Here is a 16,870-nt window from a genome sequence, read left to right on the forward strand (position 1 = left end):
GTATAAGAGACAAAATGGGTAGGAGAGAAGGCCAAGATAATGGAGAATTTGAGTTTTAAGTTATGATATATATGAATGAGTAAAACAAGAAATTGAGTATGTATTATTGTTGATAATTCGCTAAAGGATGAAGTAATAGGAGTAGTTAAAAAGAGGATAGGATTGTAGCTCTTAAAATAGTGGTGGCGAAAAAAACTATTAATGTAATTAGCATATATGCACCTGAAGTAGAATTAGATGAACACACCAAATCTATATTTTGGGACAACCTAGATGAGGTATTATAAAATATTTTACAAACTGAAATGATTTTAATAGGAGGAGATCTAAATGTGCATGTTGGAGTGAAAAATGAGTAATATGGTAAGGTGCATGGAGTTATAGGTTTGGAATAAGAAATGAAGAAGAAAAAACTATATTGAATTTTGTGATAACATATGATCTTATATTAGCTAATATATTTTTTAAGAAAAAAGAAGAATACTTGATCAGATCTAAAAGTGATAATAATAAATCATAAATTGACTTTCTTATAGTTAGAAAGAATGATAAAAAGATTTATAAATATTACAAGGTCATCTATAAAGAAAACTTAATTATCCAATATAAGTTAATAGTGTTGGATATACGCCTCAAGCATAGTATCAATAGAAGAAAAATATGCACGACTCTTAAAATTAAGTGGTGGAAGTTAAACAATAGAAAAAAATATATTTAAGGAGAAAATAGAAATACAAGTATTAGGAAAAATATACTGATACTTGAATACAACATTGGATAAGATGAAATCCAATTAAAAATAATAGCTAAAATTATACTCAACAAGTCAAAGGGGCGTGCACTACCAAGTAAAGAATCTTAATGGTGGAATGAGAAAGTACAAGAGAAAGTGAAAGAAAAACGAAGAACCTATAATATATTATATAGTTGTAAGAACAAGAAAAATTTAAAAATATATACAATAGTCAAGAAATAGGCCAAGAAAATAATAAATGGAGTTAAGAATGAAATTTTTGAACATATTATATTAAAAATTAGACAAAAAAAAAAGGAAAAGAGATATTTACAAGAATAGCTAAAGCAAGAGAGAAGAAAACAATAAATCTTACTCAAATAAGATGTATTAAAGATGAATGCAATAAGGTATTAATAAATGATAATGAAATAAAAGAACGATGGAAGACGTATCTTCATCAACTTTTTAATGAAAGTTTAGGTGACCAACTTAACTTAGGTAATTTAAGTATGTCAAATAAGTATAGAAATTTAAATTTTTATCATAGAATTCAAATTTTAAAAGTAGAACAAGCTTTAAATAGGATGTAAAATGAAAAAGTAATCGAACTAGATGATATTCCAATAAAGGTATGAAAATATGTAGGGAAATAAGATATTGAATGACTTATAAAATTATTCAACCTGATATTAAAAACTAAACAAATGCTCGATCAGTAGAGGATAAGTATTCTAATTTCTTTATATAAGAATAAAGGAGATATATAAAATTGTGCAAACTATAGGGAAATTAAATTGATAAGTCATGCCATGAAACTTTGTTAAAGAGTAATAGAAAAAAAAAAAAAGAGATCATGATGACTAAAAATCAATTTGGATTTATACATAAAAAGTTGACAATAGAAGCTATACATATTCTCAGACAACTACTTGAAAAGTATCGGAAATAAAAGTAAGACTTACATATAGTATTCATCAACCTAGAAAAAACTCATGATAGACTAGTCTCAAGAAAAATTATATCGAGAATTCTAAAAAAGATAGGTATTGAACTAATTAAGGATATGCATGAGAATGTAATGACAAGAGTGAAGACTTCAAACGGATTACCAAAGTGTTCCCCATAAACATAGGATTACATAAAAAATCAATTGTAAATCCTTATCTTTTTACACTAATCAGAAACAAACTCACTGAATATATCCAATATATGATACCACAATGTATGTTATTTGCAAATCATATTATTTTGATAGATGAGACACGTGAAGAAGTAAATGTTAAACTCGAATTTTGACGAGAAATATTAGAAATGAAAAATTTTAAGCTTAGTAAAGTAAAAGTAAAATATATGAAATTTAAATTTAATAATATTAGAACTAAGAGTTTTAATTATTTAGGATCATTTCTATAGAAATTGAGAAATATATTTTATATAGAATACAAGTAGGATGGTTGAAATGAAGGAGAATATGAGGTGTTCTTTATAATCATAAAATACCTTTAAGATTTAAAAAAAAATTTTACAAAACGACAGTTAGACCTGCTATATTATATGGAGTTAGTGTTGAGATATGACTTGAGCACATAAATATAAGATGAAAGTTACAGAGATGATAATGTTAAGGTGGATATACATATATATAAGGATAGATAAGATAAAAAATAAAAATATTAAAAAAAATTGGATTGTACTTATTGAGAAAAAATTTTAGGAGACACACTTAAAATGGTACAGACATGTACAATTAATAGGTGCTTCAATTAAGACATGTACAATTAATGCTTTAATTAAAAAAATATAAAACTATGATAAATGTACAAAGAAAGAGAAAATTAAAAAAACTTAATTGATAATAATAATAAAATAAAATTTATTTAAATATAAATATTATATTTATTTATATTTGTGTTATATAGATACGTCGAAAAGTTGACTATTAAATAAGGTCATCTATTTATTTAGTCTTGGACTTTAAGGTTGTATAGATACGCCGAAAAGTACGAGAAAAATTTCTATAAATACGTCGTAGGAGATCGACTAGGTCACAATTTGGATATCCTACCGTTGTACCATTGCTCCGGGACTTAAATAAGGTCATCTATACTATTATGAGATGTTATCTCGTAGGTCTATAATAGCTTCAGCTAGCAATGGAAAAATTAACTTAAATCTTCTCTCGAGATTTCCTTCGATTCGCCTCTCTTTCCTCTCTCCTCCCTCCTCCTCCTCTCCTCCCTCCCTCGGCACTGCCCCAACAGTCGCTCTCGTAGTGCAGTCGTAACTGCCGTCGGGAAGAGGAGGAGGAGTTGATTCGTCGCCCTGAAACGACCTGCGAGAATACATAGCCGTTTGAGCTCGAGGCGTTGCAGGTAGAGCATGTATTTCAATGTTATGTTGTATGATTTATGTTCAATTTCGTTGGGCTTACCCAATTTCTGGTGGTAAACAATTTAACCGTGTAGTTGATCGTGGAGGAAAATTTTCGATTGATAAATTTTGATGGTTAGGTTTTCTTGAAACCAAATAGATTTGTTGGGTTGTGCCATGGTTGGGATTAGTCGTCTGCACTGTCAAGATTTGATTGATTTAGATCGATGAATTTGTTGCCTAGAGGAAATTTATCTGCAACTGGGATTCCATGAGGCTACGGTGCAGTGTATTCTAACTCTCATCTTTTTTCCTTAAACGCCAAAAGAATGACAATGTTAATATTACCAATGCTGTTAAAACTAAGACTTATGTTTTTGATTTTGTGGACAAATAGTAGGCATATATATAAAGGAAAAATGAACATATTGCACAAGTGGTTATGCATGATACCCTTTTTCCTTTTTTGCATTAAGATTTAGAGCGAAGATTTCTTAGAACCCTCTAATCATATATCTCAGCTTTAACATTTAGCATAAAGGAAATTATAGGCTTTCCCTGATTTACATCCAATTCTTTGATTGTGACGTCAAAGCTTCAACCTTCTAGGCAGCAAGGATGTCGACTCCTGCAAGGAAGAGGCTTATGAGGGACTTCAAGAGGCTGCAACAGGATCCTCCAGCCGGTATCAGTGGCGCTCCCCATGAAAACAACATTATGCTTTGGAATGCTGTTATTTTTGGGTATGCTTGGAAGGAACTACTTGTTGTGTCATCATTAGTTTCATGTGGTGGATTACTGATACTTTGGTATTATTAACTGCAGCCCAGATGATACACCATGGGATGGAGGTAACTGATAGTGCACAGTTGGATCACGTTGATTTTGTATCTTGCTTTTGCATTATTTAATCTTGTTTTCAAGTAAGCATTAAGGCCTGAAGTTTGTTTCATTCAACTTGAAGTATAATATAAAGTAACGACATCTATGTCTTGTGTCATGGTATACATTAAAATATGCCAATATTTTACTTATCATTGTTTTATAAATATTATAATCCATTCTGGATTTATATGGTAAACAAACAGGACCTATTCTTACCTAAAGAACTTGAAGTTAATTATTCTCAGTAACAAGGTCTTAAGATCAATTTTCACCTTCCCCATGTATATTTCAAGCCTTATGCCTGAGTGGTAAAGATCTTAGCATATGATGCCAAGCTCTAAGGTTCCAAACCTGCTTCATTATTAACTATGCTTCTTGAACTGCTACGAAGATATTGGACTTCAACATAGCTTTGCTCAAGATGCGCTAGATGCAGAAACACACATACACTAATTTTTCTGAACCTGCCCTACCCTACTGCTTGCTATGTTAAAGATATTCGACTTCAACATTTGACATTTCTGTGCTCAAGACACACGCATACATTAATGTTTTAAACCTACCTCATCACTTAATATGTCTAAGATATTGGACTTCAACATAGCTTTGCTTATGATTCGCACGTATCCCCGCACATTGCTTATGATATTAAAGATGTGGGATGTTAACATTGCTTTGCTCAATAAACAAAAACATAAAAAGACATATAATCAATGATAAAATCACAACAGAATGCTTCCAACTTAACACAACAAATCCATGTAAGGAATGACCCGTCAACTTCTGTTGCAATTTCTTCAATTGCAAAACTAAAATATTGATGTAATACCAATCTTCTGTACAGGGATGAATGATAATCCGATGAGCAATGATTCTTTGCTGATCATTTATCTGGATATGTCATTTAAGACATTCTATCAGTCTATCTGTGCGTGGAAGTTGTACAAGATGTGTACAGGGAAGGAAAATTCCACATAAAAAAATGCAGATATAGTATATTTGTGACTAGAAGTTAAATGATGATATTATTGTGTGTCCAAATTTCAAGGTTCGTCGGGTGACCAGCCCCAAATAGTTAGGACATATATGACATGATGATGATCTTCTAGATGCCACACAAATTACTAGTGTTTGATAAGGATGTCATGCACTATAGTTACTGAAATCAATTCCAAGGATGATGGAATGCTCATTTCGTTCAGATAATAGTCATCTAAGATTGAAGCTGGTGTCACTAGTAGGGGTATTGTTGCTATATTGCTTGCATACTTCAGCCTAGACTAATGCACCACATGCATCATCTATTTTATATATAATCCCAAAGTTCCTAACAACCGAAGAACGACACATTAGAATGGGCCAAGTGGTTAACAGCTACAGATTATGTATCTCTAATATGGCAACAAAAATCATTAATTTCTTTTAGATATTTGAGCACTGCCACCTATAACTGACAATTGCCAAAATCATCTGCTAGCCAACATTGAAATCCAACTCTCATGTCGTCATGCATTTATACAAGAAGGGTTGTGTTTAATGTACTTCTGTCTACTATGCCACAAAATAGATCATGGATGTTGACCATTGGATTTTCCATGCACTCTCATACATGGTCGAGGGTGGAACCTAATATTCTCTCAGCAGGAGTATGACTGTACCTACCTGACTATGGTGCATCCAATATCACACTAGCACTTGTTTCATCAGTATAACTTGTGACTCAACACACGAGCAAAACAAGTTTGTAAATATAGGTGGTGCCTGGAAGCCTTTATTCACTTAGCGTAACTCACTCTTCATATTGACTTGTCTTGCCAATACTATGCTTTATTGTAGTAATAAGTCAAATATCACAAACAAAGATGATGAAGTTGAATGCAACATCACAAGGAGTAGCCATGATGATATGATATTCTGGTTATGCTACATCAACAAGCAAATAACTAACAAGTACCACCATAAGTAACTACATGTTAATTATACGATTGTATATGACCAAAGAAAAATACAAAAATCTTATAGAATGAGAACCATGCTAAATAATTGTCCTCATGTAAATGATAAATAACAGTGGGAGTTTAAAGAAAAGTAATTGATTACTTTTTTCTCAATAGTTAACTTAATAATTATCCTCAACAAATAACTCAATAATTAGTCAAATATACTTTCCAACATGTAGTGCTGGCGGGTCTTGTGGTAATAATGAGGAACCTATTCCTGTTTTGAATATTTATTTGTCATGTTAAAATAACATTGCCAATTTCTTTTTATTCCATTCATGAAGCGTTGCTGTCTTTTTTGCGATTGCCATTAGTTTCATGCCTCTCTTCTTAAGTAGAAATATCTGCTTTGGTCAGGCACGTTTAAACTGACACTACAGTTTACTGAGGACTATCCAAACAAGCCACCCACCGTACGCTTTGTCTCTAGGATGTTTCATCCCAACAGTAAGTGAAGTTGCTCATTCCCATTTTCTTGAAAAGCTTCTTGGTGGGTCGACTGTAAAATAATTTTTTTTAAGACTACATGCACCTCACAAATAAATTTTTTCAGACCGCAGATATTGCTATTTGATGTCTGTGCAGCATGATGCAATTTTCCCTGTAGTGATCATCATTAACTATTCATTATCCTTTACAACATAGATCTTCAAAGTTCAGGATGTTAAATAACCTTATTGTTGTAAATTTTTTTGGCATCATCAGTTTGAGGTTGAGTTCGTGATTATCACCTTATTGTTGTAAATTTTTTTGGCATCATCAGTTTGAGGTTGAGTTCGTGATTATAGATATATACTATTTGCAAAGGCTATTTATTTGGGCATACCTAAATTTAGGTGTGGCACCTAATTGTTCTATACACTTGCTTTGCATAGAAATTGTCAAAGTCCAAGATGCTAATGATCATCTAGTTGTTTGAGAAGAATTGATGTTGGTTTAGGTTTCAAATTCACCCATTGTATGCTACGATAACAACAATCAAACCTTTATTCTTCTATGTCATTGGACTCAATTTCCTACTATATCCTCAATTATATTTAAATAAATTTTATTTATTTTATCATTATTAATCAAGTCTTCTTTGATTTTCCTCTTCCTCGATAAATGTGCGTATTCATTATGATTTCATATAGCCTAATTGAGATATTTATTAGTCGCCAAATACATATTCATATCATCTTACATGTGTCTCTTAGAATTTTTCCTCTTAACTTCGATTTCTCTTTAATATTCTCATTTCTTATCTTATTCATCCTGGTTGGCACAATCTTAACATACTTATCCCTATAAATTAATATAATCATCATTGAAATCCTAGAATATCATGATATTTTTCCAAATTGATATTGTCATAGGTTTACCTCATTTAATATTCTCATTTCTTATCTTATTCATCCTGGTATGTTCCTACATCCATCTTAACATACTTATCCCTATAAATTAATATAATCATCATTGAATGTCCTAGAATATCATGATATTTTTCAATTAATTGATATTGTCATAGCATTTAAGAGAGTTCAACCATGACATATCTAAGAATTGGACTACCTGGTTAAACCATGACATATCTTGCCCCGGGGAGTTGGTAATACAACTCCTAGAAGCATGGTACAATAGTGCCAATTTGTTGTATTATGTATTATCATTTGATCTATCTTTTCATATCGTTGTTGTGTTTGTCTCAATCATTGTATTGTTTTTCCAACTATTTGAGATATTTCTCTATAAGTTCTATTATATTCTAAAGTTTTTTTACCTAAACATTTTAGTAAAGAAGCTAGTTACTATAGTGACTTTGCAAACGAGCTAGGGTGCCCTTGACCCTTTGGGTCATTCTGGACATGACTGTTAAAATCTAAGCCGTGCCAAGCTTGGCTTGGACAACGGGGCAGGCTAAGCAGTAGGGGCTCAGACCGTGCACTAAATGGGATCTGTGCCTACTTAGAAGTATTTCTAATAAAAATAAGAAACAGACCAAAAGCCCCTTAATTTACAAAAATGATTTGGTTGTGGGTATTTAGATCAACTTTAATTAAAATTACCTTATTGACCTTAAACTCTTTTAAAAACTCTATAAAATTTCCCTAAAATTAAAAAACTATTTTTATTTTCTTTCTAAACATATTTTCTGACTTTTATTTTTGTTACTGTTTTTATAATTTGCTTCTTTTGATATTATTTTTTATTTTTAAAAATAATTTTTAGCCTGTGGGTGTAGGCTAACATAGGCATGCGTCAATTACCAATAGCCAATGATGCAGCTTGCCATAGCTGGCCTTACACAAGAACTAAACTAGCCAACTGGGTCCTTGCTGTGCTCGGCTCCAGCACAAATTGTTGACACCACTGTTATCTGTTGCAGTTTATGTTTTATTGTATTCATACTGTATCATTTGGTTTTTTTTTTTTTTTGTCTTTATAAAACAATTAATGAACTACCTACCTCAAATGTTATAGGACATAATTTTTGAAGTACATTTGGTTTTATCATTTTGTTATGCTAATGCTTCTTAAATGATTAGTTTACGTGGATGGAAGCGTATGCTTGGATATTTTGCAGAACCAGTGGAGTCCAATATATGACGTAGCTGCTATTCTTACTTCCATTCAGGTATACTAATGCTTTCTTTCCTTATTTGTCCTACTTCTGTAATAATTTCCAACTTTCTTTAGCAATTTTCATGGATTAAATATATATTGAAAAATGATGTGAATCTAGGAGGGATTAACAGGAACTCTAAAAGAACCCATCACGCTAATCCACTAGGTGCATGGGTTATGATTAGTTTGAGATTTACACAGAACAACAAGGCAATTAGAGCTCCATTCAAACATAACTTGGTTACAATACTTGCCCGTAGAACTAGCTGAGAAAGAAGGCTAAGGAAACATGACTGAAGTTTGAAAATCTCTTGAATTACAGGGAGTTGTCGCCGTCATTAGATGAAGACCTCTGCCTCAGATATCATCTTTGGAATTATAGAAGGAGCTGCTACTCAACAAACCCTTGACATCTGCGGACGTCAAGACCTTGGTGCTTGAAATCACCAAGCAACCGAAGCTGATTGAAGAGCAAGCGGTGGTTCTAATTGAAGAACTTCGATCACAAGTAAAGAGGATCGAAGGAGTGATGCATGAAGTAAGGAGGCAAGTTTCATGAGTACCATCCCACCTCCTGGAGCATCACCACCATCGGCAGCATCTGAAGATTACGAGAAAGCTCTTCAAGTAACTCAGAAGCTTAGCGCCCCAGCAATTGGCTTTGCAGTAGTAGCTAACGCTACAAACAAAGATATAAACAGGCAGAACAACACCATAATCGAGCTATTGCTGACTATAAATCATAAGCTTGATTTGCTTTTAAAGAAGCCTGTTGTTTCTGACACCTGCTACGCAGGTTGCTGAGCTAGCCAAACAATTAGAAGGATTGTCTCTTGGAGCTATCAAGGCAACGCCTAAGAAGCAAGAGCCCTTCTTTGTGTACAAAGATCCTTTAAAGATTCTCAAAGAAGAAAAAGAAAAACTCAAGGAGAAATCTTGAGGATGGCAACTCGTGCTCAACCCACTATTACGGAGCACACATCAACGGAAGTCTCACAACCCTCGACTTCATCCCAAGAAGACCAAATTCGAGACTATCGGAGAATGGCTAGACTCCGATATGAAGCACAACGAAGACTACCTGGAGCAAGAAATGGTCCCAGAACCCTGGAAAGTCAGCTTAATCCAGAAGCTGAATTGGAGCTTTCACAAAGGAGACGAGCGTCACTGGTACCTGCTGAGACGCTCTACAGTGCAAACTGGTCAGAACCCCGACATCGAGTCTACCAGCATTACTCGGAGACAAGAATTCTGGTGACAGGTGGACAACAAAACCTGCCACTTATCAATCAAGAAAGCTACTCGGTGTTGAGACGAGAAGGTATGCAACTAATCCACCTGGGATTAGTTATGATTCGTATACATGCACTTCATCGCAGGAACGCTGGCACCAATGCTTTGGTGGTTCTTCGCGATACAAGATGGAGGGATGATCGTTCGATCATCGGAACTATGGAGGTTGATCTTTCTGGAGGAACTCAATTGGTGTATATTGCACCAAACATCCTGATCAGCGTGGAGGACTTCTTCCACCATATTGAGTTGGCTATCCAGACTCATGGCTACGAAGAATGGAACTCCGCGGAAAGCAACCTACTGATCACACGTGGGTTGATTGGAAGACTGACGAATACTAGTCATGCTGGTTTTCGTTACAATGTTCAGAACGTAGCTGATTACCTGGCAAGCACCGGAATTCATGTTGTGCCAGCCACACCCAGAACAACCCAAGAATTGCAAGGAATGAGGTGGATCTTGCAACCACCTGCTGTTTCTCAGATCCGAAATCCACAAGCAGTAAGAACAACAAATTTGCTGGACGGATCTATTGCTTTGGCCTTCACGGGATATCAATCCACAGGAAATCCCAGGCCTCGAAGAGTTAATGAGCTTGACATTGAAGATACATCTGAACAAGCTCAAGAAGAGGAATTTGCGGCGGTCTGCTTCGCCGAATTCGCTTATCCAAGCATATGGGATGCTACCCCTTGGGATAGTGACCCGGAATTTGACTTGGATGACCTTCCTACACCTCCTAACATTGCCTATGGTTTTCCTGATGAACCTGCAGAATGGTATGAGGAAGATGAGGAAGAGGAAGAGCTGAGTTCTTACTTTTTGGGGTTAACAAACCTGGAAACGGACTACCCCACTTCACCAAACTCAGTCTTAGAACAAGAGCCAGCTGAAGATCAAAGCTGAACCAGAGCTGGAGGAAGTTCAGGAAAATGACAGCTCTGAAACAGACTGGCCAACTGTATAGCTGAATTAGCCAGGGCTTGCACAAGCAATGGCTATAGCAAGGACTATGAGCTTCCTTTCTTTGAGGAAGCAATTTTTGAAGAATTTCTGTCAAATCTGGAGAAGTATTGTAACCAAGTTATGTTTGATATCTGAGGCAATTTGTGATTTGTCTCAACAACACACCTACGATGAAAATGGACCATTGGGATCTCCATGTGCAAAAGTTTGACGACCCATGATTATAATTTGTCTCAACAACACACCTAAACGATTATCAGAGCCAACTGGTTAGCAAATATAGTCATAGAATCTGCAAACTGGACCCAGTGTGACCAGCATGTTAGTCCTTTTGATCTTATTTTAACCGAAATAGCAATTCCTTATCTTTGACAGAATGGATTATGGTTGAGATATACCCTCATTGATCACTAAGCAAGTTGCACGATAAGAGACTAAACCATGGTTACCATATATTATCTAAAATATTTAATCTGATATTTATATTCCACCTGACATGAGTTAATTGCATTTAAAAGTTTTATTTAAATTTTCTGATCTAATACTTGTTTTTTATGCGAGGCTATATCAGATGTTTCACATGCGTTCTCGCTTTTAGTGTTGCCGATTGACAAAGAATGCATTTTTGGATGTGCTCTCTGAAGTATTTTCTTAGTGTTTTTATCCTCTAGCACATGTAGAATAATTAAGCAAACACTGCTGTTCCGGTTGAAATCCGCTTCCGGACAAATCACCGACGACCAACCTTCGACACCAAAGGAGGGGACATGTAGACATGAAGAGAGCAATGAATCGGTGATGGCGAGTTAGTCGGTGCTTGCGTTGCATGTGGGTACGCTGCTTGCCTTTGTGCGTATGTTGCATGAAAGTACGTTGCTTGCCTTGCGTTGGATGCCGATTGAGAGTTCGGTCAGAGCGATAACGGACTCCGATTTGGCCGATTCCAACTCTTTCGTATACTTGATATGTCGAGTACTTTTTATCCGACTCTGTAGACCAAGTCGTAGTTGACTGGTTGAGGATTGAGCTGAACCGAGTCTCTGACTCGGCCCATTCATGCTGGTCCGTGAGGACAACGGTCTTGAGGAAAGTTACAAAGGAGAGAGGGCGGTGGGACTGCTCGACTTCGCGCATCTGACTAAGAATCTGCGCGGCCTGGAATTTCCATCCCGTGTCGTCCGATTGGGCGGCGATGAGCCGGCGGAGATAGCAAGGGCAGCGGAGTCGAGCCCAGCTACGAGTTTGGCAAACAGGAGAGACCGAAAGGCAGCTACGACCTCGGAGTTCGAGTCGAGGAGGTGGGGCAGAATAGAGGGGCTAGAGGCAGCGTGGCGACCGTTACGGTCAACGGGAGAGAAGGCCCTTACGGATCTGCGCAGGCGAGGGGAGGTTGGAAGGCGAAGGAGGGCAGGGCAGCAAGGAGAACGGCGCCTGAGGCGGCGACAATGAAGGATCTAGAGAGCTCGGCATGCCTGCTCGTGGGCGGCCGAGTCCATCCGTGGGCTCAGCGGCTGCCGTGTGCGGCGACCAAGCTTGCTTGCTCGCGCATCGGTGGATGCGTGTGGTGGAGCTTGGGAGCTTGGTAGGATACCGACGGGAAGTTGGCAGTGCAAGTCGGTGGTAGACAGTAGGTGAGACTGCTTAATGAGAAAGAAAGGAATCTAGCTCTAGCTTGAATATATGCTTGTATAAGGGTTGAAAAAATTCTCGAACAGAGAATTGGAGACTTGATTTGATGAAAAGATCTGGGAGCTTGAGCCGCTGCATTTGAGTGCTACAGTGGCAAAAGTAGATCCCATCACACAACCAATGTGTGTGTAGGACCGGCTCTAAAATCGTAGGCAAATGGCAGAACATGTTGTTGCCGACTCCGAGCTCATGTTGTTGTCGACTCTGAGCTCTTGCTTACAAGTGCCGAGTGCTCAGCGTTTTAGTTTAACTTGCGCAATCGACCACGCAGGATGGCAAGGGCAGGGCGACTGTCGACCCGGCAGCAGGGCATGCCGGGTGCAGAGTCGGGAGTGGAGCACAATGGTGGAGTCGGACACATGCCTTATGGCTGTGAGGAGTCGGTAGCGACGAACTCGAGCATGAATGCAGCGGGTAGTTGCAAAGGACTTGAGAAAGTGATGCGTGGCTGAGCATGACGATAGGCAGCGAGAAGAGTGGTGCACGCACTTCGCATGGCGGACTCGGGAAGCTGGCGTGTCTCGGCAGTAAAATTAAGAAGGAAAGCTATAATATTGAGTATGTTGCTTGCCCGGTGTTGCATACTGAGCACGTTTGCTTACTTTGTGTTGTGGCTTTGCCTTTGCATGTTAGGCACGTGGCTTGCTTTATGTTGCTTGCCTTATCAAAACATACAAGTTAATGACCCCGTGTCGGGCTCCAAGCAACTGTATATCGCAAAGAATCGATCGGAGGTGAGAGAGAGAGGTCTGTTACAAGATTTAGAAGAAAGTCGGGCGAAGAGGTATAAGAGGAGTCGACCAAGGGTCAAGCAAAGGTCATAGAGAGTGAGAGGGAGTGGTTCAGAGCTGTAGAGGAGTCGGCCGAGTCGGCCGTACTTAAGCTTTAGCCATTAGCCATAAGTGTCACAGCGGTTGCTCCCTCTGGATCCCGAGTTTCCTGGAGTCCGAGAGGATAGAGGCAGTGACAGCCCGAAATATGCCGAGTCGGGAGAGACTAAACCCTGAAGAGGATAATTGCCGATGGAGATGGTCCAAGACCGAAGAGTATAGGGAGGACTCGGGAAGAAGCCTATTCATCAGTCATAAAGAGAGTATATATTGAAGTACTGAGGTGAGATGCCGGATGAGATGCCGGTACGGGATGAGATGATCGAAATACTTAGATGGATGGCTGAATGACTGGGATGAGAGACTGAGTAGACTGGATGAGTGGCTGAGAGACTTGGATGAGTGGCTGAGACTTGGATGAGTGACTGAGCAGAGTGGTCAGCTGACTGAGCAGAGTGGACAGGTGAATGACTGCGCAGAGTGGCCAACTGACTGAGTGGCAGAGTGACTGATTGACTGAGCCAGAATGGCCGACTGACTGAGCAGAGTGGCCGACTAACTGTACAGAGTGGCCGAATGACTAAGCGGAGTGGCCGAATGACTGCGCAGAGTGGCCGAATGACGAGCAAAGTGGCCGAATGGCTAAGCAGACTGGCCGACTGGCCGAATAACTGAGCAGAATGGCCGACTGACTGCGTAGAGCGGCCGAATGACTGAGCAGAATGGCCGAATGACTGTGCAGAGTGGCCGAATGACTAAGCAAATGGCCGAATGACTGAGCAGAGTGGCCGACTGGCCGAATGACTGAGCAGAATGGCCGAGCTAACTGAGTAGAATGGCCGACTGACTAAGTAGAGTGTTTAGCTCATCCGACTGACTGAGGCTATGTCCGAGTCGGGAGAGGTTGGGCCCTGAAGAGGGTGTTTGTCGATGGAGTAGGTCCGAGACCTAAATTATGTCGGTGGAGATACTCGACCCCGACTATGTCCGAGTCGGGGGAGGTTGAGTCCCGAGACGGGTGTCGATATAGGTCCGAGACCTAATTATGTCGGTGGAGATAGCTCGACCCCGACTATGTCCGAGTCGAGAGAGGTTGAACCCCGAGACGGGTGTCGATGGAGAGGTCCCTAATTATGTCGGTGGAGGAGCTCGACCCCGACTATGTCCGAGTCGGGGGAGGTTGAACCCCGAGACGGGTGTCGATGGAGTAGGTCCGAGACCTAATTATGTCGGTGGAGATAGCTCGACCCCGACTATGTCCGAGTCGGGAGAGGTTGGAGAATGGCACCTTGATGCGAGAAAGGGCGCTAGCGGAAGTATCATTGTTATTCAAGTGTAGGACTAAGTACATACCATGACACTTAGTGTTCTTAACCGTTAAATGCGGTAAGGTCGGACCCCGTATATCGTTCCATAGCCTGGTTAAGTCCTTGCCCTCTGCATCGGTTTGAGATGTGTAGCGTTGATGTAGGGCCGGACCTGTGCCTGAGCCTGGTGGGCCGGGGCCTGATGGACCTGAGGCCTGGAAAGTATGGGCAAGTTGGGCTCCGCAGGTTCGAACAGCCTGCGTATCGGTGCCGGTGGAGCTTCCGCAGAGGAGGAGGGAAGTCGTGAAGGAGCGGTCGGCGCTTGCTGTTGTTGTCTAGAGACTGCTAGGACGGCGACGGCCACTGCCTTGTCAAAATCTTCCTGCGTCATGGTGAGGGCGAGGTTGATGAGATCGTCCATGGCACGTCTCAAATCCGGACGTTGTAGTTTCCCACAGACGGCGCCAAAATATGTTCCGGTTGAAATCCGCTTCCGGACAAATCACCGACGACCAGCCTTCGACACCAAAGGAGGGGACCTGTAGACATGAAGAGAGTGTGAGAGGGAAGGCCAGGGGTGCCCTGGCGCGACCACTCCGACGCTCAAGTTAGACGGTGGCGGAGAAAGCTGGGCAAGAAGTAGAATAATAAAATGAGAGGTGTGAGGCGAATCTCGCATACCTGCGCGGAGTGTGGAGTGGTCGTATATATCATGGAGGGGTGATGGTCCTGTCCCATCTTAATTAATGAATATGTCCCGTCGGCAGTAATAAGAATGTCAGAAAAGATATAATTATTAGATTGCATGTCTCATCTGCATGTGGGTGGTAAGGCTGAATATGTCCCGTCGGCAGTAATAAGAATGTCAGAAAAGATATAATTATTAGATTGCATGTCCCATCTGCATGTGAGTGGTAAGGCTATGAGAGAGCAGGACCTGGATGATTTGACTCGGGTGATAAGGAGGACTCGGGTAGGATAACACCCGTAACAACTGCAATTTAACCTGAATGATTATCTAAATGCCAAATTACCGGCAGATATGCCCAACTCTTTTCTACTTCAAGACTTCCGACACTAGTTCCAGGAGCAGATTCTATTAAAATATAGGATATGATTGGAAAATAAAATCTGGAGTAACTCTGGTTGAGTTGTATGTCAGCAGTTTGCATCAGGAAATTATACCACTAAAATTTTCATGAATCCTTCAGTTTGAAGTTGGAATAGTACCCAAGGATAGTTGGATGAGTTGATATAGATCAAGATGTAGAGCTTATACAAATTGGTTAAACTACCTTACTCCCTTACTATCAACCTGCACTTGGTAGAATGAATATTTTGGAATACCATGGGGGATTTAAACCACCAAGATCAGGGAGTCATGGTAATAACTTTCATACATAGTAGGTTTTTCAAAGTTATTGAATGATTTAGGAATTGTAAAATTTATTCTGTTAAGTTACAGAATTTCTACTCAGAGTGACTGATTGCTGCTGCAGTCTCTGCTCTGTGATCCAAATCCCAATTCACCTGCGAATTCTGAAGCTGCACGAATGTTCAGCGAGAACAAGCGGGAATACAACAGAAAAGTGCGCGAGATCGTCGAACAGAGTTGGACAGCAGATTGATCATCCTAAAGTTATGTTGCTATCGTGATGAATAATGCTTGTTTAACTTGGACGCAGACAAAAATGTGTAAATCTTATTCCCTCGCTTGCAACTGTCAAGCTTGACGTTTGTTCTGGTTAGGGTTTGCTTATCGTTTAAATGCGCGCATTTGCGGCCAGTAAATGTAATTGCATGCTAAAGTGAAGAATTCAGTACCTATTGTTATCTTAGGTGTTTTGAATAAAAAAAACATATAAATTTATTAACTGGATTGTTTTGAATGGAACTATAGAACGATAGGTATACCTATTGAACTTTTCTTTTTTTCAATATTAGTTTAAGTTATTCTAAGAGTTCTGCAAAGAAGCCCATGCCCTCTAAATTCACTTTGCACATGGAATCTAATTATATTTCTCTTAAATCTCTACAAAAATCTACAGGTGGCAAAATTAATCTAGAGGTGGTAAGACTTGATGAGATTAAACAACTTCAACATACAAGGTGCTCTCTAAATTCACTTTACGTTTTAGCACAACAAATCTAACTTCCTAATTACCTAGGATCGCATGTTTGTTAATC

At 39.0% G+C, this 16,870-nt stretch overlaps 2 protein-coding genes across 2 annotated transcripts; both read left to right on the forward strand.

Moving 5' to 3' along the window:
* The first annotated feature begins 2,958 nt into the window (after positions 1 to 2,958).
* On the forward strand, positions 2,959 to 16,651 carry LOC141830177 (ubiquitin-conjugating enzyme E2 2-like). Its single transcript, XM_074717668.1, has 6 exons — positions 2,959 to 3,108; positions 3,716 to 3,849; positions 3,932 to 3,957; positions 6,349 to 6,438; positions 8,517 to 8,605; positions 16,183 to 16,651. Exons 2-6 carry the CDS (start codon positions 3,725 to 3,727, stop codon positions 16,309 to 16,311), a joined length of 459 nt encoding a protein of 152 aa, XP_074573769.1. The 5' UTR covers positions 2,959 to 3,108; positions 3,716 to 3,724; the 3' UTR covers positions 16,312 to 16,651.
* Positions 9,308 to 11,047, forward strand: LOC141813446 (uncharacterized). Its single transcript, XM_074701416.1, has one exon. It carries the CDS (start codon positions 9,538 to 9,540, stop codon positions 10,795 to 10,797), a length of 1,260 nt encoding a protein of 419 aa, XP_074557517.1. The 5' UTR covers positions 9,308 to 9,537; the 3' UTR covers positions 10,798 to 11,047.
* Positions 16,652 to 16,870: the final 219 nt, after the last annotated feature.

This window comes from Curcuma longa, chromosome 1 (genome assembly GCF_044706935.1).
Source record: "Curcuma longa cultivar G26 ecotype Majalengka, Jawa Barat chromosome 1, ITB_CL_G26_1.1, whole genome shotgun sequence".
Classification (NCBI taxonomy): domain Eukaryota; kingdom Viridiplantae; phylum Streptophyta; class Magnoliopsida; order Zingiberales; family Zingiberaceae; genus Curcuma; species Curcuma longa.